Source organism: Vicugna pacos, chromosome 8 (assembly GCF_048564905.1).
Source record: "Vicugna pacos chromosome 8, VicPac4, whole genome shotgun sequence".
Classification (NCBI taxonomy): Eukaryota; Metazoa; Chordata; class Mammalia; order Artiodactyla; family Camelidae; genus Vicugna; species Vicugna pacos.
Genome location: NC_132994.1, coordinates 56,088,645 through 56,114,421, shown reverse-complemented (window position 1 = coordinate 56,114,421; position 25,777 = coordinate 56,088,645). Strand labels below are relative to the sequence as shown.

General features: G+C 40.3%; 1 protein-coding gene across 7 annotated transcripts in view; it reads left to right on the top strand.

Moving 5' to 3' along the window:
- The window catches only part of NHSL1 (NHS like 1), a 122,919-nt gene that overhangs the window by 55,267 nt on the left and 41,875 nt on the right, over window positions 1-25,777 (top strand). For 6 of the 7 annotated variants that reach the window (XM_072965916.1, XM_031680016.2, XM_015247330.3 and 3 more), the window contains one exon: window positions 12,820-12,972. Coding sequence is in view for 5 of the 7 variants with exons in the window: in XM_015247330.3 (XP_015102816.2) it covers window positions 12,820-12,972 (153 nt within the window). In the remaining 2 variants the exon portion in view is untranslated. Of the gene's footprint in view, window positions 1-9,260; window positions 9,796-12,819; window positions 12,973-25,777 lie in introns of those variants that run through there. The other variant, XM_031680014.2, reaches the window with a different exon arrangement.

Sequence of the window (25,777 nt, the reverse complement as noted above, 5' to 3'; positions counted from 1 at the left end):
TGAATAGGGGCATGCCAAGTGGGTAAGTCGGGGATGAAGCACCCGCCACGGAAGAATAACAAAGGCAGAGAGGGAAAGATGCTGTGGAGGTTGGGGCCGCGCCCGTCAGCCCTGCAGTGGAGGCAGGGGAGCTTGGTGTATTGGAAACACAAGATGGAGGATCCGCTCAGCTGTCGTGTGGCTCTGTGACCTACTGCAGGCTGCTTATTTTGTAAAATAAACGGAGTGGAGTGGATGCCTTCTAGGGCTCTTTTCAGCTCTAATTTTCTAGATGGCTATGCCATCTCCCTTTGCCAGCTTGCCCTTGCTCTATCCCTACCTGCTGGTATTTGCCATCTCACGGCTTATTCCCTTCACACAGCCCTCCCCTGTCTGCCCCACCTGTGTCCATCATCTCTGGACAGTCTCTGGATTGTCACATTCCCTGCGTTAGAGACAGTGCGTCCTTCCATCCCTGCGGGCAGGGTTGTCTGCTCAGTCAGCAGGGCTCCCTTTGTGTTTTGGGCTTTTGATGGGGGGTTGGGGGTGTTGACTTTTCTTCCTAGCATGCTTTCCGTCTGCCTCGCCTTTCATTTGTTCAGCATTTGTCACATGAATATTGGGACTTGACTAAACTAGTCACAGTGACAACAGACGTTTTGAAATTGACCGAGCAGATGGTAGCAATGGTTTTAGATTAAATTATTAACTAGGACCCACAGCAGAAGCCTTTAGCTTCAACACATGTGGAGTAAAGGGTATTTCCTAGCATCAGAATTAAGTGGCAAAGCGGATGCCAGATCAAGTTCCTTCTAAAGAATTGATGCATTATCATCTCTTAAGGTTTCCCTTTCTACCCCCGGCCACCCCCCAGCAGATATATTGATGAGAAGAGAGATTTCCATTTGTCTTGTTTTCAACATGCCATATGATTCATCATTAAAGATTAATTCTGAAGCAGAAGAAAGAAAAGGCTGTTGTACCAATGAAGTTCTAGAATATTGGTGATTTTTAATGCACTTTTGTGAAGTCACAATTCATGGGACAGTTAAAAATAATTCTACGTGAGCATCTGCCATCAGACACGTTTTCATCCTGGGGCAGCATCTCTACAACATTACCTTTCAAATGTGTGTGTGTGTTTAACCTCATTATGCAACCGTAAAAAGCGAAAGATTACACTCACTGAATATTCAGATTTCCCCATTTGTCTGAAAAAGACCTTTCTTTATAGCTGGTTTATCCAAACCTAGCATCCTATCCAGGATCATACATCTGGTTTTTATGTTCCTTAAATCGCGTTCAATCTGTCACATTCCTTTTATTATTATTTTTTAATTGATTTATGGGAGCTGCCAGGCCAGCAAAAGTTCCCACTTTTTGGTTTGAGTGCTTGTTCTTGTTTTTTCCTCTAGCTCCAGCTCTGGTGTTTCCTGTAAACTGGAAAAACTTAACTTGTCAAGAATGTTTAACTTCAGTGTACCGCAGGTGATGTTTATACTTGGTGTTTGATCACATCAGAAGCCACATAACATCGGTTGTCCCATTAGCATCGGCTGGATTAGAGAGACAGCAGGCTGGTCCTTCCACGTGCAATTGTTCCTAACAGTCCTCTTAGAGGGCAGCTCCTCAGTAAGGGCATACAAACTGACAAGTCAATCAAAAAGTTTTACATGTTTAAGATCTTAGACTACTGAGAAGTGAAAACTAGTAATTTTTAAGAAAAATGCCTGATGTGAAAAATGAAAGATTGATTCTTTAGTCACAAGTAAACAACTCATCTTTCAGTCCCTAATCAATTAAATACCAAACAGCAAGAACCGATAGTCCATTCAGTTTGTCTTGAATGATGTAAAGTGTATTTTTTCATCTGTTGTATCAAATGCTTAGGGCTAGTTTTTAAATTGTATTACAATTGTATTAGCAAATGAATTTAACTGTAGATTTTTTAAAAATTCCTTAATTGTGAAATTTTTTCTCTCTGAAATTCAACTTTATTTGGGCATCCTATATTTTATTTGGCAGCCCTGTTTTTAAAATTTACTCTTATTTGCATATGCATTGGTTGTAGTAATTCTTCTGCCTACATTATTAATTTGCTTTGCAGCTTCAATAACGATTGCTACTTTCATAGGTAAGAATTAGAGGCTATATAGAATTATCTCAATATGAAAGTATTTATTCAAACATGAGACATAATTCTTACTTCCAAAAGTTAAAGTTATGGGAGGACATGACTCCTTAATAATCAGAGTCTAGTCCTAAGCTGTCTGTAAGACTATTACTAAAGCATTATTATGAATATTTATTAAGTAGGTTATGTTGCTAGTTAATATTCATGCAGTTCTAAAATCTCTTACTACTAAGTGTGCCCAGTTTATTTTATGCAATATAGTGGGCCTGTATTGCATACTTTCTGCTATGATGTTTTCCAGTCCAATGAGTCTGAAAAGCGCAAGAATGAATGGGTGTGTCTGTGGATTTAAACATTGTATTTCAAGTATTCTAGCCACGCACAAAGATAATTAACTACACCTAAATTAACTTAGTCATATACAGTCTTCTATTTCAGATGTTAAGCTTGATTTTTAAAAATAACATAAAACATACCAACAGGCAGTAAGAGCATCGTTTATAGATAAGGCTGGGCTGAGAAATTTTCTGTTTTGAAGAACTACAGTTGAGTTGAGAAGTGCTTAAAATTATCATTCAGAACCTGGAGCTCTGACCAGAACTCCGTTACATCTGATTTTTCCTTCCCGTCCCTCCCCTTCCCACGTAGGAGACCACCACAATCTTTACTGATTATATATTCCATTTTCAGTTTGATCAGTTGTTCAGTTTGGTGTGGTTAAATGTGTCTACATATTATATGACATAATCATGCCTCGTTTCTGCCTAGAACTCCTGTGTTTAGTATTTGAAAATGTTCCTTTTTACTAAATACTGTTTAACAAAGTTTGTGAAAGTTTCGGGATGCAGAATAAAGACTTTTACTGCCCTGACTGCACTGAATGCACAAAGGAGGGCGGAAGCTTTGTGGAGATGGGGAAGAAGAAGGGGGCAAAGGCCGTGTCTGTGGGTCTGGGGAGCCTTAGGCAGCTCTGCTTTTAAGAGGCTTCTAGGTTTGCACGTATACTCTTTTGTCCTTAATAAAAATAATGAGGGTATATTTTAAGGTTTACTACAAATGAAAGCATGAGTGGTGACAGAGTCATTCATTAAGCAGCTAGGGTTTAATTCGTTAATTTGTATATGTTAGGTATGTAATGGTTCCTGAAACATGTTACGCGCTGTTAAAGATAGGCTGCCCCGACCAAGGGCGCTGTGGAAAAACCACCCTCCGGGAGAGTGGATTCTGACCTCCTCACCGTTGGCAGGATTTGCTGCCCCAGGTCCCCAGCTTCTCTCCCTGCCTCCAGTCAAGCCCACCCAGGCCCCCTCGAACTCACTTTTCACCTACACTGGTGATCTCTTTACAGTGCCACGCGGGCCATGAAGCTCCCTCTCTTAACCTCCCTCAGTGACTCCCTAGCCCACTATCTAAATTCCATCCCCTATGACAAGCAAGGCCCTTTTAAGTTCAGGCCCCTGCGTCTCTCTCCACCTCCTTTGCCACCTCTCCCAGCATCACGCTCCCCTCATATTACACGGGAGTGTTTGCAGATCTCCATGTGTCCTGCGTGTCCCCGGCTGTGCTCTACCCAAGGGTCCCCTCTCCTCTGTTCTCCAATGGCTATTGTCTTCTGAATGAGGTCCTGAGCAGCCAGAGCCAGAAAGATGTTGCTAAGATGGATGTCAAAGGGTGTGCTGCCTCTGTTTTCTTCTGGGAGTTTTATGGTTTCTTACATTCAATTCTTCAATCCACTTTGAGTTGGTTTTTGTGTGTGATGTGAGATAGTCTAGTTTCATTCTTTTGCTTGTGGCTATCTAGTGTTCCCAGTGCCATTAAGTGCCCATCAACAGATGATGGATAAATACACACAGACACACACAGACACACAGACACAGACACACACACACACACACACACACACACAGAGACAAGGGAATACTACTCAGCCGTCATACAAAAAGATGAAATCTTGCCATTGACAACAATGTGGATAGACCTTGAGGGTATCATGCTACGTGAAATAAGATGGAGAAAGATGAATACTGTATGAGTTCACTCATATGTAGAATCAATCAGTCAATCAATCAACATTCTTATGTACATACATACATACATACATACATACATACATACATACCAAGCAAAAACAAACACATAGATACAGAGAACAGGGTAGTGGTTACCAGAGGGGTAGGGGACGGGGGAAGGCAGATTGGGTAGAGGTGGTCAACCGTATGGTGATGGATGGAAACGAAACTTTTGATGGTGAGCAGGCTGTTGTTCAGACAGAAGCTGAAATACAACATTGTACTCATAAAACTTATGTAATGCTAGAACCCCATTTTTAAAAAGCTTAAATGTCTACCAGTAACTAAAAATATATTTGGATTTGCTTGAATTCTTCTCTAGGGAGCAATACCATGACAATATTTCCTGACCTAATAACCTCAAATTATGACATAGGGTCTAAAGCTAAGTTCACTAACTTTCAAACGCAAATAAAAAACTAGTTTATAAAAAATAAATTTAAACAATTGAGCTGCATGCCCTTCATCATCTTTCCGGTTAACATCATGGTCTTAACTTTTTCCCCATGCTCATTCAGTACTTTATTATTTTTATCTGTTTGGGTGTGTCCTCCCCACTGGACTATGACCTTCCTGAGAAAGTCAGTGTCCATGTTGGCTTTACTTTTAACCTGGATGCCTAACCCACGGCAGCTAATAAATGATTGATGTAAAATTGCTGACTGACGGAACATAAATGCATAGTTACAGTTAAAACTTTGTAAAATATCCCTCTGTCTCTTTGCTGGTATGTTGTATATCTGCTCCTGAGAAGTAATCAGGTAACTGTAGAAATAATCAGATGATTCCTGGAAGAAAAATTTAAATGTTGGTTAAAAATAAGATTTTATTTCAAAAGATTAAGAAGAAATATTAGAGTTTTATGAATAACGATGCCAATATTTATACAATAGTAATGGTATAGAATTTCAAAATTCTGGACCAACATAAGCTGCCAGGATTATTCATGTGATATTAGAGTGTATTTTTCTTTGTAATATTTGACAGTATTTTCAGAGAACCATTCTTACACTTTTTCTTTATGGATTCTAATAAGAACTTTTATATAAGATACATTAACTTGGATGTACTAACTGAAGATTTTTACTCTCAAATATTTTTATTATTTATGGGCTCTAATAAAAACTTTTGTGTAAGATGTGTTAACTTGAATGTACTGACTAAAGATATCTTTTCAAAACTTAATATGCGCTAGTGAAAGAGGGTCCAGGACACCCTGATGCTTAGTGTCTAGATCTCAGTTTTCTCATTTTTAACTGGAGTTAAAATGTACGTGTCTGGTTCATTGAAAACTTGACTGTCAGCCCTAATAGAAATGAGAAAGTTCTTGATAAGCAGCTGATTTAAGTAGACTGGCTTAAATTAGATGTGCAGCTTGAGATAATGTGCAATTTGGGTGGAGGTTAGCATGATGGAACTGGAGGACAAGCCTGTGAAAATCAGCAGATGCAGATGAAAACTGAGCAGAGTGTTTCAAGGTGGAGAGCTTTGTCCACAGGTGGGCAGCCTCCTTGTCTAAAGGTCCAGAGAGGAAATGTGCTCAGCTTCGTGGGCTGTCTGGTCTTCGGTACAACGGCTCGGCCCTGCTGCTGGGTGCAGCCCTAGAGCAGCAATGCACGAGAGGTGCGTGAATGGGCGTTGTGGTACTCATCATGCCCTTGTTGTCGGAGGCTGAAATTTGAATTTCATGTACTGTCACATATCATGAACTACTATTCTTTTAAGTTTTTTTCAACTGTTTAAAAAGGGACCAGCTGGATTTGGCCCAAGGGCCATAACTTGCTAAGTCCTGCCTCACACCAACAAAATCATTAAGGTTTCAAGGAGGAGTAAGTAAACAGCACAGGACAGAGTTTTAATGACTGGCTTTTTGAAGCCAGATAAGAGTTCCTCAGAATCTAGAGAAGGAGCAATCAGATGCAGGAAGGGAACTAGTGGTTTACAGTGTTGATGAAGAACTGAGTCATTAGCAGTATGATGAAAAAGGTAACTAGAAAGATGAAGAGAGAGAAGACCACTGGTACTAGTTAGGAGTTCATGATGACCACTGGGAATTTTTTTTTTTTTTTAATGAGAAAGAGAATTTTAGGCAGGAGGAAAGGTAATACGTGCCCCAGAACTAGAAGTGGTAGGTTTGGAGTGACCGTTCCGTGGAGCCGGCCGTGTAACTCCGAGGCAAGGAGAAAGACAGCTGTGAGGTCGTGAAGTTGATTTCCCTTCTGTTAAAGCATGACTGACCCTTTATGAAGCTTAGCTGAGATTTTGTTCATGTCTCTAACAAATGTTTATATATGCTTACCACATACCAGGACTGCTCTAAGGACTTTATCCACAATAACTCTTTAAATTCTCATCTTAACCTTATAATATAAACAGTGTTATTTTCTCCATTGTAGAGATGAGAAAACCAAGGGAGGAAGAGGTCACTCCTCCAGTAAGTGGTCAGTGTCCTGGGTGGGATGTCTCCAGAGTGACCCTTCACTCCTGTGCTGTGCTGTCAAGTCTCCATGTCTGGGACAGTAGAACTTTGTTTTTTCAATTGTTGCTACTCTAATAGAGCTAAAGTTGGAGTAACAAGTACCATGGGTTTATATATTTTCTGTTGAATGTATAAATTGAGCCATTAAAAAATGCTGAACACGTTGGTAAAAACATGGCTCTTCAGTAAACTGTGACATCCAGGCAATGCAAATTATTAGATGAAAACACTTCCCCATTCTCATATATCTATGCAGGATGTAAAGTAAGGGCGTTGGGGAAATCTTTATAATTAGTAAGCTCTTTCCAAACACAACCTAATGTGTAACACAATAATATCATAATTCATGTGGTTTCCTTCTTGAAGATGTGGACTTAAGGAGTTAGGAAGCAGCATGAAATAATGCATAGAGGACAGTGCCCCGGACGCTGGGACAGAAGCCTGCTTTCCACCCCTAGGCTTACCACTGATCGCCGTGTAACCAAATAGTGGCATTATCTTTACACAACTGTGGCCACTTAATATCAGGTTGAATATTGAATGAGAAAGGAAATTACCCCATGTGTGACTCTTACTACAGTTCATTTTCTTTTTTTTTTTTTTCAATTGCAGTGCAGTTGATTTACAAGGTTGTGTTAATTTCTGGTGTGCAGCATAGTGATTCGTTATACATATGTATGTATTTTCAGATTATTTTCCAATATAAGCCATTACACGTTATTGAATATAGTCCCCTGTGCTATATGTCAGGAAGTTGTTGTTTATCTATTCTGTGTATAGTAGTTTTATAGTTTATTTTCCTAGAGCACTTCTCTGACTAGTCCTGGTGGGTTGGAAATGTCTCACTACCCCGTAAATGTACCTCCTCTTTAAAATGAGAGCCAGAGGAGTTCACTGTACAGATTTTTTTATTACTGACGCTCCTTTGGTTTTCACTCAAATCTCACTTTTCAGTGAGCTCTCCCCTGACTCAGACACTGCAGCCTGGCCACCTCCCCATCCCCAAATCCCTTTTATCCTAGTCAACTTTTTATTTCGCCATTGCGCTAACCACCTTCTAATATACCGTATAATTGTGGTTTCTTGTCAAATAACGTAAGCTCCAAGAGAGCCAGGATCTCAAATGCACTCACTTAGTCTGTGCTCAGTATTTACCTTTGTAATGACTGCATCAATGTTCCAGGGCCATTGTTGCATATGTGAAAGGCTACACACTGTTTCCAGTTTGGAAGTATGCCTGGTGACTTTCAACCTCAGAAACTTGCGGATTGTGAATTGAACAGGAGTCCCGAACCGGCTTACTACCTGTCTTGAATGCAATGAGTTGAGAGGCAGCTCTGGAAGCCAAGTGAGGTCACTCTTGCTTATAAATTTGTTTTCCTACAAGGAACTTTGCACACTCATTTCAAGCAGCTATATAATTTAACTTACACTCCCAGTCCTCATTTGCCATCTTGCTATGTATGTAATTACTTTTAAATGAAGCTGTGTATGGGATGAAAGAATGCAAGTTGGAAATCCGTGATAGTATAGATGTGGGTAGGATAATATGTGTGTTTTGTTTTTCTTGTTTGTTTGCTTTGCTTTTGTTGCTGTTTATGAAAGAAGATTAAGGGGTGGGGGATGATTTCAGGAGGGATCATTCCAAAGCTTTCCCTGGAGGGAGCCCCTTATATAAATTTTATTCTTTGACTAAGAGCTTTTGTTATAAACTAAATGTTTTGAATTAGTGGGTTATTGCATTTTTCCACTCATTTGTAAGTCTGGCCCAAAGCTATGAAATAAGAGGCTGTCTAACGTGTTTCAAAAACTGTTTTGCCGTGAAGTGGGGAGAGATGTGAGGAGCATTCTTCTCCTTTGTCCCTTTCCATAATATTACCTGATCTGTGTTCTTTCCCTTTTTGTTCCTGTCCCTTTCCCCTGGAGTGTATTTTTCTAGTGCCTGCTTGTACCGCATTTCTGATTCTCTTCTGTTTGTGTTTCCCCAGTTCTCTGTGGCTAATTGCAAATGAGCAAAAGAACCAGAACTCAGTACAGTGTATTCAGGTTAAAGAGACACTCAAATAATGTTGGTATGAAATTACTCCTCTTCTCTCCCATGGTGGGTGTTTGATGTGGGATTTTTAAAACCTGGCTCTTAGATGATAATTAAACTTAAAATACAGGTTTAAATGATTAGAGTACTTTATCATCTAATTTCTCCTTTGGAGTAGGGAAAGATGAGAGTTTTGTTGGTGGTGGTGGTGGGGGTGAGAGTTGTGGCAGCTTGGTGCAAACAAAACCACCCTTTGGAACAACGACAGTGTGCTTCTCAATCACTGGCAAAAGAAAAAAAAACTGGGTGAGAAGACAGGGCGTACTAATTTGCACGAAAATGCAACCAAGTCATTTTTACAGCTCCATGGAGATCCTATTGTAAAGTTGTACTGTTTGCAAACGTTCCTTTGGTGTGGGAGGCAGAGCCTGGGGGCGTGGCCGGGAAACAATAGTTTGGCTCCTTTCTCCCCCCTCAATCAGTTCAAATTCCTGAGTTAACTGGAGAGTCAAAGAATCAACACAGGCTGGCTCTAAGACTTGTCGGCTCCAGTAAAACGATCTGGATGTTCATAGTGGCCCAGTGAAAATGGGGAACACATTTGCTTCACCTCAACTTCCCTAAAGGAAAATTTGCGCTAGTTTTGTTGACTCCAGAGAGGAGAAACTTCCGATCTGTTGGGGAGAAAACTGAATAATTGAGCACCAAGGCAGAAAAACTGATGTGGCTATCATGCAAATAAGAGCTGTGATTGGCTTTCTCTTTCTTTCTGCACTCGCACCCGTTGTCACTGGCGGCTCTCAGCCTTAAAGATTAGGTTTCAGTGGGAGCTTTTCAGGTTCAAGGACTGTTAATGGTTTGTAACTGCCTGACAATAAAGCTCAACCTCCAAGTTGCATCAGCCCAGTCAGATGTCTAAGGACTCGAGACCAGAGGAAGAAAGTTAGAATCTGGAGCAGAAGGAAGCCGCTTGCCACCTGTCTGCTGGACTGAGCTTTTGATGTGACTTAAATTTCTAAGCCCTATGTAGACATCCTGGAAATGGTGGTCTTCATTAATACCAAGATCAAGTCTTTAATTAAGCTTTTTAAGAAGAAAAGTAAGTAGTTCCTTTTCTCCCGACTATATGTGAGTGTGTGTGAGCGTGCATGTTTGTGTTTTATGGACGACTTCACCCTTTTGCATGACGGAATTAACAGTGTGAAACAGCATAATTGGCATGTTTTAAACTCCATTCTATACCAAGTTGTTCGAATACCTCAGACTTTTGTAACTCTAGGGCAGAATTATGTGATCTTTAGCATGTCTTACTTATTTATGGTTGAGATTTTAGGCGAATTCATTTCTTTTGAGCTTCTCAAAAATTTCTCAAAGATTTCTCAAAAGAAATCCTTTGAAGAAGGGGGAACCCTTGTGTTTACTCTATGTCTCCGTGATGTGCAGTGTATGGTTTTCGATTCTTTGGCTACATGTGAGGAGACTCGGTAACGTACCACATATTTTTGGTGGGGATGGTCCTCTAAACCTCTCTGGAACTCTTTGTTAGGTGTTTAAGAGCTCAAGGACAGGCTCCGTCTAGACGGGTCAGTCACTGTAAAGTGCACAGCTTTTGTGGTGTGGCCTCATTGTGTACTTACCATTGGTTTAAGTTTCTTTAATCCAGGTGCTCCTTCATTCTTTAGAAAGTATTTTTTTCATAAATATGTGGTTTTGTTTTTACCTAGTTGTTGGTTTATTTTACGTTAGTTTTTGGACCAATGGATTTAAATTGGACCAATGGATTTAAATGCCAAGGAGCACTGGTAAGAGAAACTTTGGAGAAAGCAAAAGAACAGCACTCCGGGCTTATTTCTGCAGCTCCCTGGGTCAAGGGTTCTTCGGATGGACTGATTAAAATCTGCCCTGGCAAGAGTGAGATACACCAGGGGAGAGACAACTGTTCTTTCATGGGAGCCAGTTGGTAGCGGTACGGTGGGGCTGATGGTGCGATTACACGGACTTGAATCCTATTACTTGAATTTGATTTGTAATTGGCAAATAGGAAGAGTTTCAATTTTCAGTATTTTCCAACGATGAAGTATGGTAATTCAGTCTTTCAAATAAATGGACATCAGCGGAAAACATTGTCATTAACTGGGCTGCTCTGTGGGGGACATCTGGTGAGTTCCATCCTGTGCAAGATTCTCAGATACATAACTAAGAGCTAAGTCAGGTCTCCATGGACTTTATATATTAAGATTGATAGTTCTATGTATGCACCATGCAAAACATTTGTTCAACAGAGATTATGTGAAATGCCAGGAGCCTAATTTACATGCTGCTTTTAGCAAACATTAAAAGCAGAAAGCACACAGGACACTTCTGTTTTAAACTTGATGTCTAATTCTTATTTTCCCATTTAGCAATTTATGGAAAGGGTGGGATAATTAAAATTTTTTCTTCCTTCTAGTTTTATTGAGATATAGTTGACATATAGCACTATATACATTTAAGGTAGACGGCATAATGATTTGACTTACACACCATCAAATGATTCTCACAGTAGGTTTAGTGAAATGCATCAGCTCATATAGATACAAAATAAAAGGAAAATAAAAAATATTTTTTCTTTGTGATGAGAATTCTTAGAACTTACTCTCGACAACTTTTTCAAATCTTAAAACTGGAGATGGGATGATTTAAGAAATGAATTATTTAAAGGCAGGCTTGTAGAATTCAGTAGCTGTAGAGAGGATAGAATACAGGGAGGGTGCTGACCTTACCCCGGGGTACATGGGGTGGGCAGGTTCCCAGGGGCACCAAGAAAGGCCATGTTCCTTTTCAACGATGGTTCTAAAGGTCAGGGGCTCCTTTTGAGTAATTTCACTGTTCTTGCCACAACCATTCTTTCCATGAGTTATTTCATAAGCTAAGACAACATTTATTAGTTCATTTGATCTTTATAATAGCTGTGTTATTACGTACATGGAGTTAATTTTAAATATGTTCAAATAGGCAGGTTCACACATGCCTGTTCATTCTGTTGTGAGAATCTACTTTATGGTCTCATTTCCGGGGACGTACTATGTTGTAGAAATGAGTATGTCCGGTGTGCATTCTGTGGCATAAGTCAGAGTTAGGGGAAGGCTCGCCCCTGACTCACAGTTCTATATCTGCTGGTTTTACAAGTGTCAAGACTTGTCAGCCCCCAATAAATGCTTTAGCACAAGGTCCTTCTCCTAAACCTCTCTAGTCTCTCCTACGCCTCGCTTACAGTGGCACTTATATATGAGGTATTAAAAAATTATGCATTTGTTTGGTGCTGTCAGCTTCACATTATGATCCATTGGTACCCCATCTTGGGTTGTGTTGTCAGGAAAAATGAAATAGACAAAGTGATCCCAAGAGGAGTAAAGGAAAATTATCACAAGAGATTTAGTGTTCTCTCCTGATTACCTGTGATTCCGCCCCCTCCCCGATATTCTCATCTCTTTTGTGTTGGGAAAATTCAATTGAATTGGATTATGCTGGCTGGGAAAAGTCAATTGCATTGGAATTTCTAAAAAAAAAAAAAATTAATGTAAAAATATTCCATGAAAGCAAGAAATACAGAGAAAATTTTGTAGCATAAATTGATTTCTAATTTAATTAGATATGCCATTTAAATGTATTACATTGAATGTTTATGCTAATTTTTCTTTAAACTTGAGTTTATAACAGTGGTGTTTTAAAATAATACTTTAGAGAGGAAAGAATTGGTCCCAACTTCTTAGTCAAAAATTTGTTTCTGTCTTGACAATCTAACATTTACTAATGCGATGACATAGTACAATTGAATAACAAATATTTGTCATGGCAAATTGAAGCCAAAATTGGAGGTCTTTATCAATTTTGTCAATCATTTTCTAACACTGGAGTAGAGGGAGGGTTTAAAATGCTGGGAAGCAATTAACTGAGCAAACAGACAAAACAGCGTGGGAAGGACCCTGGAGTGTAAGATTGAATCTTAATCAGAATTTGCTGCATTTTTCCCTTGTTGGCCTTTACCTGTGGATGTGCTAGGTACTGACATCTTGATGTAACACATTTGGAGCCAGTGAAGCTTCATTTGACATCTGAATGTATTCTGCCTTTCTTTCTACAGCTGTTTCTAACCTAGATGAGGAGAGTCGATGGACAGTCCACTACACAGCTCCGTGGCACCAGCAGGAGAATGTGTTCCTTCCCACCACGAGACCCCCCTGCGTTGAGGACCTGCACCGCCAAGCCAAGCTCAACCTCAAATCAGTATTGAGGGGTAAGATGGCACCCTGCAAGCTTGATGCTCTTGAATTACTGACTGTTAGAATTGAAAGCATAGATTTGGTTGCTCTTCATAAAGCAAGACTATTTATAACGAGCATACAGTGTGCTGTGTCTTTATAAGATACCGTAAATACTTACAATTTAATACATGCCTAATATGTCCTGGTCTCTGTAGAAAGCTGCCTGTTTCCAAATATGCAAATCTATCTTCAAAAAGCCCACTCTGGGCTAGAACTGCTTTAGCATGTTTAAACCATCAGTACTAATTTAATCAAAATAAACAAACCCCTGCTGATATGGGAAAATTTTCCACTGCCTTTTTTAAACCATTGTGAAGTATTCAAAGCAAAATTGTTAAAGCTAGTACTTGGAAATGGTTTGTTCAGTTAGTTCACGGTGGGTGGAAAGGGGTCCTACATCTATGTAGACTTTGAAGGAGAGCAGAGTGGTTTGATCTGAACTTGGGCAGCACCCAGCTGGGCTCCTAACTTAAGCCCAGGTGAGCAGAGTGCGCTGTGGCCAGTGGGAGAGCCAGGAAGACTGTGCGCCTGTATCTCGTTTAAAATTCTCCTTTTTACCTCAACTTGTTGCTGTTGTTAAGAAGAGTATGTGCATGGCAAAGAGGGCTTCCTAAAAGTGACAAAGAAGGGAGGAAGTTTTTTAAAAGAGGAAGAAGTGACTTTTAGGATTCAGAAACTCTCTTAAAACAACAAAGCGGCGTTGTGGTTCTACCAGATGCTGCTCCTACCATGTGCTACTTGGGATGTAATTGTACTAAAAAAGTGCTGTTCTACTTATCTGAAATTTAATTTAACTGTGCAGCCTATATTTTATCTAATTGTAAAAGACTGAAGTCTGGGAGAAATGCTGTTACTGAATCAAGGGAAATCCAGCATGAGGACCCCTCTAATTTTTATGATAGTTTTTACTTGTATGTCAATCATTTATTACTGTACTGTCAGTCTGACTACTGTGATTGCTAGCTAACATTTGTTAAACACTCAACTATATACCAAGTACTATTCTAAACCATTGCACATCTTATCTCCTTTAATCTTCACCGTAATCCTACTACAAATCATTACTATGCCAGTTTTATAGATGAAAACACAGAGACACAAAGATTAGAAACTTGCCTAAGATCTCAAAATTTCTTAATGGTAGAGCCGTGATTTAAACTTGGACAGTCTCAGGCTGCAGAGCTCATGTTCTTAACTGCTGCTTTTAACAACCATTCATTGGAAATCTATTTTTCTGGCAGAAATGCAGATTCACAGGCAGGGTCTTGGCTCTCGAGAAATTTATGCTTATATCTAGAGTGCAAATCACACTGTGAGAAATACTCAAGAAAGGTGGCCAAAATTGCTGCATTAGAATTAGAGAAAGCACATAATTTCTGCTTAGACAAGGAATAGCTGTCATAGACTCGCAGTAGATTTGGGGTTCTGAACAGAACTAGACAAACATTTTAGATCATGGCCTAATTCTTCATTTAATCTTTTGTAATGCTTCGATTATCTCGTATGTATCTCACAGTCTTATGTGTCATTTGTATCTTATCTTGCATCTTACAGTCTTGCCATCGGACTGTCCAGAAAGGGGGACATTACGAGCTCCCTTTCTCATTTAGCCTGAGGAACTTACATATTTCGTGACTATAAGCTTAAATAAGAAGAATCACGTTAGTTGGGCTCTTCTGTGTGTACTTTGACCTCTATTGCCTTCATGACGTACCTAAATCCAACCAAAATTTCTTCTACACCCCTTCTGTTCCTAGTGATTTGTCTTTAGTACATTTTGACAAAGAGCTTCTCTACTTATAGCTCACCTTCCTCCACCAAAGAATTAATAAGAATATTAAATGGCACGGTTCCCAGGACAAACCCCTGAGGCAGTACCATTGTTAACATTTCTCTTGAAGCTCCAAACAACAGAGCACTTTTGCTCTGCATGGTCTGGCTTGTAGAGAATGCTTCGGGAAGGTATATGTGAGTTTGAAAATCCAGGCCCAGCCTTTTTTTGATCAGTCTGCAGGAAATTGTGCTTCACTCCCTCTTTCATGTATTTCAAGTACCAGATTAGAGCCTCTCTTTTCTTCCCTCAGAACACGGCACATCTGTAGATAGATTTTCCTGATTTTATTTTCTTTTGGACTGTTCAGTAGATACCTATAAAATATCATCACCACTGGTTTTGCCTACACTTAAATTTTATTTTGAAGAGTTAAATGCTTTAGTGATTGCTTAAATGCCCTAAAATGGCTCATCGAAGGGATTTACTATTAATAAAATTAATAAGTTTGGAAAATTCTTAGAGCACAACTTTTAAAGTTTGGATTTAAATGCACCTGAAGAGATTTTAGATGACTGATAACTTGGAGAACAGTGGCTGAGACAAATGAAACGAGAAAGGACATCTGAGTTCTTTTGTTCTTCATTTATTTACTTTTAATCACATGTGCAGAACTCCAAATACCACTTCCCCTACATCATGTTAGCAACCTGAAATAAACACAGCTGAGTATCCATTGCCTTACTATCAGTGAAGATTAAAAAGAAAAAATCCAGTCCCTGAATATGTGGCATTATATAAAGCATGATGTTGTAGAAGATTATCCATCCAAGTTCATTTGAAACCTCATCCTTTTTTTTTTTAATAATTGAAGTATAGTTGATTTATAATGTTGTATTAGTTTCTGGTGTACAGCATAGTGATCCAGTTATACATACATATATATGTATATTCTTTTTTATAGTCTTTTCCATTATGGTTTATTACAGGATATTAAATATAGTTCCCTGTGCTACACAGTAGGACCTTGTTGTTTATCTAGTTTACATAATCTGCTAATCCCAAACTCCTAATTTATCCCTCCCCAACCCCCTTCTCCCCTTAGGAAATGAATAAGATTGTTTTCTATGTCTATGAGTCTGTTTCTGTTTTGTAAATAGGTTCATTTATGTCATATTTTAGATTCCACATTATAAGTGATAGAGTATGTCTTTCTCTGTCTGACTTACTTCACTTAGTCGATAATCTCTAGGTCCATCCATGTTGCTGCAATGGCATTATTTCTCTCTTTATGGCTGAGTAGTATTCCTGTGTGTGTGTGTGTGTCTATATATCTCACATCTTCCTTATCTAGTCATCTGTTGATGGACATTTAAGTTGCTTCCATGTCTTGGCTATTGTAAATAGTGCTGCTGTGAACATTGGGGTGCATGTATCTTTTTGAATTAGAATTTTCTCCAGATATATGCCTAGGAGTGGGATTGATAGATCATATGGTAACTCTATTTTTAGTTTTTAAGGAATCTATACTGTTTTCCATAGTGGCTGCATGCAGAGGTAAATGATACAGTGAGTACTAATAAATTAATAGCTAAGTGTTGTAAACATTTGCTTGTTTTAAAGTAATGCAGAAATGTTTATGAGTCAGTAGAGTGGTTGAGGAAGGCATGGGTTTACTGAAAATATTTTTATGAAAAAGCTAAGCTTGAGTGAATATATAAAGATCGGTAATAGACAGAACTTAATACATATTTAGGAATCAGTTCTGTGTGATGGCAGTTTATAAATGAATGGACAAAAGGTTGTGGGTCTGTAACATTAAAGAGCTGAGCTTGCTGTCTTTGTCAGGACTGAAGTAAACAGACAGTAGTGTAGTGGAGATGTGTATGAGGTACATTGGGCACGTAGGGGAGAGCCCAGTCAGCCAGAAAAGAAAAGCATTGGGAGAGCCCCACTCTCCCATCCCCCACTGGAGGGGCAGTGGGCTATCACGGTGTATAAAATGGCCTGTGGAGTGCCCAGAGCCGGTGGCTTCCATTCTGGTCCAAACAAAGCAGAGATCTTTTGTATTTGTTGTAGGGGGCGAGTCTCTGGAGAATTTGATAGAATTTGGTAGCCATGCTACTAGATCAAATGATTTGGTTTTGTTGATTTTTTTTTGGTTGCTAGAGATTTAGGTAATAATTTACTGCTAACAGCAATACAAACATGTTCCAAGATTTAAAAAGGGTATTTTGATAACTGGCTCCACAGGAATTCTGGCAGAAATGAGCAGTGAATTTCTGAAGATGGATCCATAAAGAATTCACTCAGCTTTTTACTGAATTTCCAGAAAAATTCTACTGTTTTAATTTCCATAGTTGTTCGAACCCTTCATGAACCTCATCAGCGTTAGTTGTGATGACGAATAACCTTATCTACTAAATTTTTATCTGGATAGTTTTTAGCTGTGTTAAAAAGACCTCAATTCGATAGGAAAAAGGAACTTGAGGGATGGGGTAGGTGTGCTCACGCTCAGTGAAAGGTTCAGGTTTTATTTCTTTACAACCTGTTGGCCTCATTTGACAATTATAAGCATATTATAGGCTGAAATAATGACATGTTATTTTTAAGGCTTCATCCCCAAAAAGCCCAACTTGGGAGAGAAACATAATTTCTCACAGTACATTTACTGTGCAGTTTGGTTACTGTATCTGTGTAATGCCTGCCTGAGTTAGTTCACAGAGCATCTGTTGTTGATATTAGAAATGTTCTCTCGTCACAGCCCTCTTTCCTGAAGAAATACATTTTACTAGGTCAGCCCGCTCTGTAGTTCTAGAATTAGAGGTGTGAGCACAGGGAGGAGTGCGTTGGATCTGGCCTGTGTTAATTCAAAGTCAGGAGGTTAAATGTATTATATCTGGAGGGATTGGAATTGAGGATTTACATTGTGAAGAAATGACTATTTGTACAAAGTGATTTAAAACAATAGAGTGTATATGTACAGACTAACCTGTTTAATGTTAAAGAATGGTCTGTATTTCAAAATTATGGACAAGGTTTCCAAGTAGCTCCAGCCAGGTTTCTCTGAAACCTCCTGTTGTTCTTGCTTTCTAATAGGAAAAGGCCGGGTTTCATGAAACGTGCACGGGTCACATCTAGGTTCACAATCTGGCTCTGGTATGTACTAGGAATATAATATTTGAGCTTAATTTTGAGTTGTCTCTTTGACAATTTGAGTTTGTTTTCTCATCTATAAAGATCATAATATCTTTTTTCACGGGAATAAAATGAACTTACATATAAAGTATCTCAAAGTACCTGCCCCTCAATGTGGAAGTAGTAGGTGTTTGGAGGGAAGGGTGCATTTTAAGTGCGGTGGATTACAGGTAGAAATGTCAGCTCTCTTTCCCAAGTGGCTGTCATGATGTAGCTGGCACTCTCCCTCCCAGCCCTTATGCCCTGGAGACATAAAGTGGGGAGGAGGGAGAGAGGACCAGAACAGAACATCCTCAGATGGCAGTGACAGCCACAGACACGTGACAGGTTCGTTTCTTCCATGTGAGCAAGATGTCTTTCTACCCACTCCCTGTCAACCTCTGAAAGACTCGCAGTATGCTGGAGCCAGAAGGGCCTTCCCCGTTCCTCTGGTGAATAAAGTCCTTCTTCATTTTGTAGGTAAGTAAGCCAAGGCCAGGCAAACCTGAGGGATTAGTTTATAGTGACTTTGCAGTTGATAGATGACTCTGCCAGGACTCAAAATCGGGTTTCCTGCTCTGCCCACGCTGGCCTGTTTTGACCTCAGAGCCTGAGGGCCCATCTCTGACACCTCTTCAACTGCCTTCAACTTGCAGTAAGATCTCTGGGACAGGGCTTACTCCGGGCATCGAAGGGCTCAAGGCAGACTTTGTTTCTTCAGCCAATGAGGAAATGCACAGTAGCTCATGGATGCCTCAAGTCGTTGGCTTCCCTCTTGCTCATGAAATCGTCTCTTCACTCATCCCAGATTTCATTAAAATTCAAATATGTTTAAGAGAGAAAAGAAAGGAAGCTTTATCATGAGATATCATGTGTAACTAGTATCTGTAACCATTGTTTCATCCTTCCAGCATTTGTGCATATTTTTAGGGCTAAAACAGGTCATTAATACCTCAACAGACTTAAAAAATAATAGTAATAAGACACAGGTCACAAAAAGGACAGAGGAAAAAGAAAGATAAGGGCTTAGAAATATTAAACATACCAATGATTTAGCACTTGCAGCCGGTTTACCCTTTTCTTAGTTCTTTACTTGCATTCTTCTTGAAGAATCCTTTGATAAAATATGTAAAAGGAGGTGATGGAATGCCAGTGGTTAAAGAAAGATTATCTTTAATTTTTGTATAAGTAAGAAACATTAACTTACACTCATTCATAGAGAATTTTAACTTATTTTCTAGTTTAAACAAAAATAGGCATAGAATTGAGGGCAGTGGAAGGGGAGTGGTTCATTATTCTGAAAAAGCCACTGAACAGAGATAGGATGTGTAATTGTCTTTCCTAAACCACCGGGGCATTGACTTCTTATTCTGTTGTCATCAACTATTCTGAAAAATGAGATGGGAGACCAGAATTCTGATTCCAGTGCTGCCTGAGAACGCTGGAAAATCACATCCCATTCCTCTACTTAGCTTCCTCCTGCGGAAAACAACTTGTGATCTCCAAGTTCCCTTCTAAGCTCCAAAATTCTGATTGGCTTCTTGGTGCCTAACTGTTTAAGGGAGACATGTGTGAAGTTTATTGACACAGAGATATAATTTACAGCTGAACCCAAGTCCTGACAAACTGAGTTGTCTAAAATCTAAAATTTAAGTTCGTGTTGGCTCTAAGAGCATCCAGCAAGTGAGGCACTGGGCTGGGCATTACAGCCCAGTCAGAGCTGAGTGACGTGGCTGCCCTCCCAGTTTAACCTAGTCCAAGAGATGAGTATGAATAACTCACTAACAAGGCTGTTAGTGGTGGTATCATCGAGCCTCACCCTTGTCCCTGGGTGTTGTCTTTAAGACATAAATCTGATCATGCCTCTCATTAAAAATTCTTTACCAGCTTCCTATCACTGGCAGGATGAAATCTCATCTCCTTAGCATCCGAGAACCTTCATGACCTTACCCCGTCAGTCCAGCCTCACCGGCCGAATCATTTCTCCCCCATGCGTCTCTGCTCCTCTGCGCACGGTCCTGACCTTGTGCCCTTATGCAGGAATAATAAAGTCCTTCCGTTGGAATGCAGCTGGCCTTGCCTTCCCTTTCTCTCCACTGCATGTCCCAGTCTACCTCCTCTCCCTTCTGAACCACAGCCTCTCACCACCCAACTCCTGTCCCTCTTGTAAGGGTCATCTGGTGGAGGCTCGGGTTCCCACAAAGCTTTCCTGGACTCCTCAGGGCAGACCTGGGCATCCCTTCCCCACTTTTCCACACGTCCCCACAGAATCTCAGCTGCCTTCCTTAAACTGCTCATGATACTCTGTGTCATTGTGTTCACACGGTTACCTCCCCACCTGACAGTAAGGCCCTAGGGATCAGGACCTTTGCTTGTCATTTGTGTGACCCCAGTGTGGGGAGCTGTAGATACTGTTGTGTTTGTGGAGGTCCTGGAAAGTTCATCTAGAAATCACGAGGAAGATCAGTCAAAGCGGGGGTTGGGGGATTGAGGTGGAGAGAACGTAGGGAGGGGAGTCGTGAAGGTTGAGCCTGGAAGGCTTTAACTTTGGGGGCTGGGAAGAAGTCAGTAAAAGAGTAGCTGTGGAAGAAGAAAATAAATCGGGATGGAGCAGTCCTCAGGGTCCTCACGGATGGGCAGGGAGTCACAAGAAAGGCTATGGAATTGGTCAGTAGGCAGCCAGCGGTGAGCAGTTTCAAGGAGGTCTCTGGATTTAAGAAGCCAGATTTCACAAGATAAGAATTATTTTTATAAGAAGAAAAATAATACAAGTAATCTTTTTAAGACATAGAGTAAACGATGTCAGCAAAGCAAGGAGATCAAGGACAGTATTTTGAGGTGGTGGCAGGCTAGAGGTAGTATTATTACTTATTTTAAAAACTAGAGTGGATTAAAACTCAGTTGTAGACAAAAGAGCCCACAGGAGGAGAAAAGAGTGTAGAAATGAAGAGAGAAAGGGAGCACATCCCCGGAGGAGGCAGCAGGCAGTGAACTTGGGCTCAGGCAGAGGTCAGGTCTCAACTTGTAACTCCTAGACACAGATTTGGAGATGGAGCAAAAAAAACCTTGAAGTTGTTTCTTAGAGAATGTTGGAGGCTTGATAGAAATGTGGCCCCCACTATGGTGCTAGTGCTTTGGGGAGAAGGATGAGTTCCTTTGGAGCTCTCTTGTTCCGTGTTTGTGAATTTAACTAGGTTGACTTTTCAAAGACAACTGCTAATGTTATTAAAGACTTACTGTAATATTTGGCATTTAATTAGGTTTCTTTTGGAATTTTTGTCCTTAAGGAAAGTTGCCCAACCTGATGAAACAATGGATTAAATTCTCTATTGAGAAAAGAGAAGAGCAAAGACAAAAATAAGGAATTAACAGAATGGAATGATTTACAAAAGGGGAGGTTTAACTTCTCTTATTGGATTTGATGGCGCACGGCATTTTTTGTAATACTGACTACTCTGAGTATGGCAACCTTGAAAGAGTAGTTGACCTGAGAGAGGGAAGTCAGATGCAATAGCAAAGGAAGAAACAACGATCACTGCTTTTTTAGCAGATAAAGAGACATGTTGCCTTTTTTTTTTTTTATTTAACAGTAAGCAACACACAAAAGATAGAATAGCAAAGACAGTCAATAAATGATCCAGGTCTTCACAAAGCACCTCGGATTGTTTAAACAAAAGGCCTTTTGTTTTGCTTTTGTGTCCATGGCCAGGCTGCCTTTTCAGCAATTCCACTTCAGTTCCTGCTAAAGTGAGTAACTTGAGTGGCTGCTGTATTTTGCCCGGGGCTGCATGAGGCTGCTACATTGAAAGTACTGTGGAGAAGGTTTGTTACCATTCACTGTACAACTGAAGTCCCTGGTGCTGGTGTAGAACTTTTGCAGGCTATTTGGTACTGAGTCACCTTAGTGCTGCTTTACTACTGCCAGGGAGAGGGCTCTTTCTTTCTAAAGTGACAAGAGATCACCTCCAATTTGGCGGTGCCCTGATGGTGCTCATCTCGAGCTTGCACACTCATAGTACACTCACCTTAATCGTGGGCATCCAAAGCTTTCGTCTTAATTTAAATCAGCTTTAGTTCTTCAAGTCTCCTCAAGTGAATTTGGGGATGTGAAGGGAAAAAATGTCAAAAACCAGTTTTCTGCAATGGGCCAATAACATTTGAGGAATAATTCCTTCCATGGTTGGCCAAGAAAAATAAAGCTAGCAAATAGTTTTATCCAATGGGGTAAGTTTTCTTTTTTTTGGTAATTGAAGTACTGTCGGTTATAATGTGTCAGTCTCTGGTGTACAGCACAGTGTCCCAGTCACGCATATCACGCATATGCTTACATATATTTGTTTTCATATTCTTTTTCATTGAAGGTTATTACAAGATAGTGAACATAGTTCCCTGGGCTATACAGAAGAAACTTTTTTTAAAATCCATTTTTATATGTAGTGACCAATGGGGTAAGTTTTAGTATTTAATTCCTAAGGTTTTTTGGGAGGTTTTTATTCCACTCTGATAGGAATTAATCATAGAGAGAGAATATCAGTCAGAATGACCTTTTTGGGGGGTGCCTGTGTGCATAAATGAGATTGCCTATGGTGTTTAATGTCAGTGCAGGAGATCCTGGTCCCAGGATATGGAGGGAAAAGAATCTTTTCAATGCCTTTTCAGTATATTAGTCAGCAGAGTCATTTCCTGTGTGACTGCTGAGCTGACGACACAATTTACGGTGTACTTTCTCCCATGGGACTCCACCTTCCCCATCCTGACCACTTTATTTCCAAACACACGAAGTCCATTGAAATGAGAGCCACTTGGAAGAGTGCTACGGTCAGTTGCAGGCCTATGAATTGGGCACTTGGCCGGTCCGTTTTCTCTGTCCCTTGGCAAAACCCCTCCATTTCAGAAGCAGCACTTGTTACCATCCCTGTTCCATCTCACTCCTTCCCAAAACTTTTCTGGGAGCTTTCTCTGAAGATGAAGCTTTGCTCTGACATCTGTTCCACCCGACTAGAGTTGCCCATGATGCAGTTAGTTTTTTAACACTGTATTTGGTCCATGTCCGTGAAATTCTACTGAGACCAAGTGTTTTTGGAGAGATAACCCTGCTAGAGCACTGAACATCATCTTCCCTGTCTCATCCTCTCCCTACCTGCTCCCCCCTCACCCTCTTTTTCCTGAACATATGATTGGATCTCCTCCCCGATTAAATTCTATATTGACGTTGGCCCCAACCCATACCCTCCAGTTGTGCTTAATAAACACTGATGACATGGCTGGTGTGCCAGATAGAAGGCAGGTCACATGCCTTGGGTTCATTAAAATGGAAAATGTGGTCAAGGATAAAATGCATCTGGATGAGGGATGGGAACAGCCCCTCAATCATGTAATCACAGTACCCTTTCAAGTACTGATCGTTCATTCATTCAGTGAACTCCCTGAGCACGTGCTCACCACCCACACTGAGTAAATTGTGTCAGGCTTCGGCACCATTAGGAGGATGCTGGCTTTTACTTTCAGGGCCTGGGAGGCCAGTGGAAAGGAGTGACATGATCTGACTCATCGTTTTTAAATGGTTCAGTCTGGTTCTGTGTTAAAAGTTTACAGTAAAGGGATCAAAGGTGAGCAGGAGACTAGGTGGAGATGACCACAGGAATCAGGTGAGAGGTGGAAGGGGCCTGAAGCAGGAAGCATTCTTGGAAGCTGAGCTGAATTAGGACATTCAAATAAAAGCAAGGACTCTTCAAGCTTTTGAAGGGAATCTTGACACCAGGTGCTTCTACAGTAGCAAAATTAAAGCTGCTTCTGAAACAAAACAGTATTCTTTAGGAAACAAAAGTAGATACTGGCTGTAGCATTTCTCCCCCTCCTTCGGTGATCTGTACCCTCTCAGCTAAATTCTTCTTCATTCCTTATATCCTGTCTTCCTCTCAAGTTATTCTGTTGGTGAGTGTGGACCCTTTGTGACATAATAGAAGACACAGATTAATCCTCTTTTCCCCTCGGGCCTTTTAGCATTTCTCACTTCAGGAATATGTAGGAAATCTCAAACTATGAAAATTCCGTTTCCCTCCTCGGGAGCCTCACCGAATACCTCCTCTGAGTGGAGGACTTTTCCTCTTTGACTTCCATGCCTACCCCAGATGGCTTTCATGTCCACCACCTTTCATATTATTTCTGCTTCTCTGTAGCTGCTTACTGGATGCTGAGACGGTTTTTCTCACAGTGTAGCCCTCAGACCAGCAAGGGCTCCACTCGGGAACTTAGAAGTGCAAGCTCTTGGGGCCCGCACTCCAGACCCACTGAATCAGAGCCTATGGGAGTGGACCCAGCAAAGTGATTAACAAGCCCCCAGCGGATTCTGATGCACCTTAGTTGGGAGAACCACTGCTCCGTAGACTGTCTTGTGAACTTGTTTAATCAGTCAGCTAAACTGTAAGCACCTTGAAAGTTGGGATGTACCCTTCAACTTCACCAGCTCATTGCAAGCCAGGATTGGAACACACAGCTCTTCACCGTCAGAGTGTGAGTTCTTGACGACCGCCATTCCTCTCCCTGGCTAGTCGCAGAAGGTTACTTGAACAAATTGATTCATTCCCTTCAGGGAAGTGTCCTTTTCCTTTACATGTGGGTGGTTGTTGGCATATTTTCTGATTGGCCCTCTCTTCCTTCTTACCCGCTGTTAAGTAGGTTATACTGTAGCACCTGGAACGGTTTGTCTTCTGTGCACCATTAAGAGTGGAGATATGTACTCTCAGAAGTTTTAGAGAGGCTGGGCGTAATCATTAAAGCCATATATTTTCTCCTTATCTTTTTATATTTTATGGTACTTTGGGTGCAAAGTTTCATTGACATGATGACTGTTAAAGAGGTAGTCTTACAGACTCAAATATGCACTTATTGGAAGATAAATTTGGATTTAATACTTCATATATAATAACGTCATTGTAAGTGTTCCTGTATAGCTAACTGCATATGAGCTGTTACTCTTCAGGGGAGAGGGGAGAAAAGAATGAATCACTAATGCAGTACTCAATCAGAAGGGCATATGTATTTGGAGTCTGTCACTTAAAGTTGCTATCATATTATCTAGGACAATATCCATTGAAAATATGGTGTCCATTAACAACCCATGGTGTCTAAGATTTAACATAAATTTTCAACTCACTTGGTATGCTACAAGTAATTGAATAACTTAAAAACCATTTGACCATCTATAGTCTCTTAATTATGTTCTAAGTTGTTGATTCTTGAAGACAATTTAAATAAATCCAAGTACAACTATTTTGAAGAGTTTACTGAAAATCCAAATGTAAGTTTGGAAAATCCAGTCTACATGACTGGCAAGGAACAATCCTAACTGCAGTATCAGTATGGATTTCTTTTTCTTGTTCACTTTTGCCAAACCCAGTAAATTAATGTACTAGAAGACAAATCCCTTCTGTTTTAAAATGCATTTTGGCTTAATATTCATTAAGAAAATAAGTTCTATAGTGTTTACAAAGTACAGTATTTGAGTGCAGTAAATTTTTCCTGCATGCTTGTTGCTTGAAAGCTCAAACTGGGTTCTTTAGCTACATAATACCTGACGCAGTTGCTGAACTGGAACTGATTATTGATTTTCTTTTAAACGTATTTATAGTCTCCTGGGTTCTCAGTCCTCTGGTACTGGGCAAAGATACATAACAGAACTGGCTTTTGACCCTGCTGTTGATAATCTGATGATAAAAACCTGGGATAGAAGTCTGGGAACCCGGGTCTACCAGAAACTTAAACACTTGTGTTTCATAATCCAGAAGACAGGTACAATATCTGCTTTCCTTCAATTCCCACCGAGATAT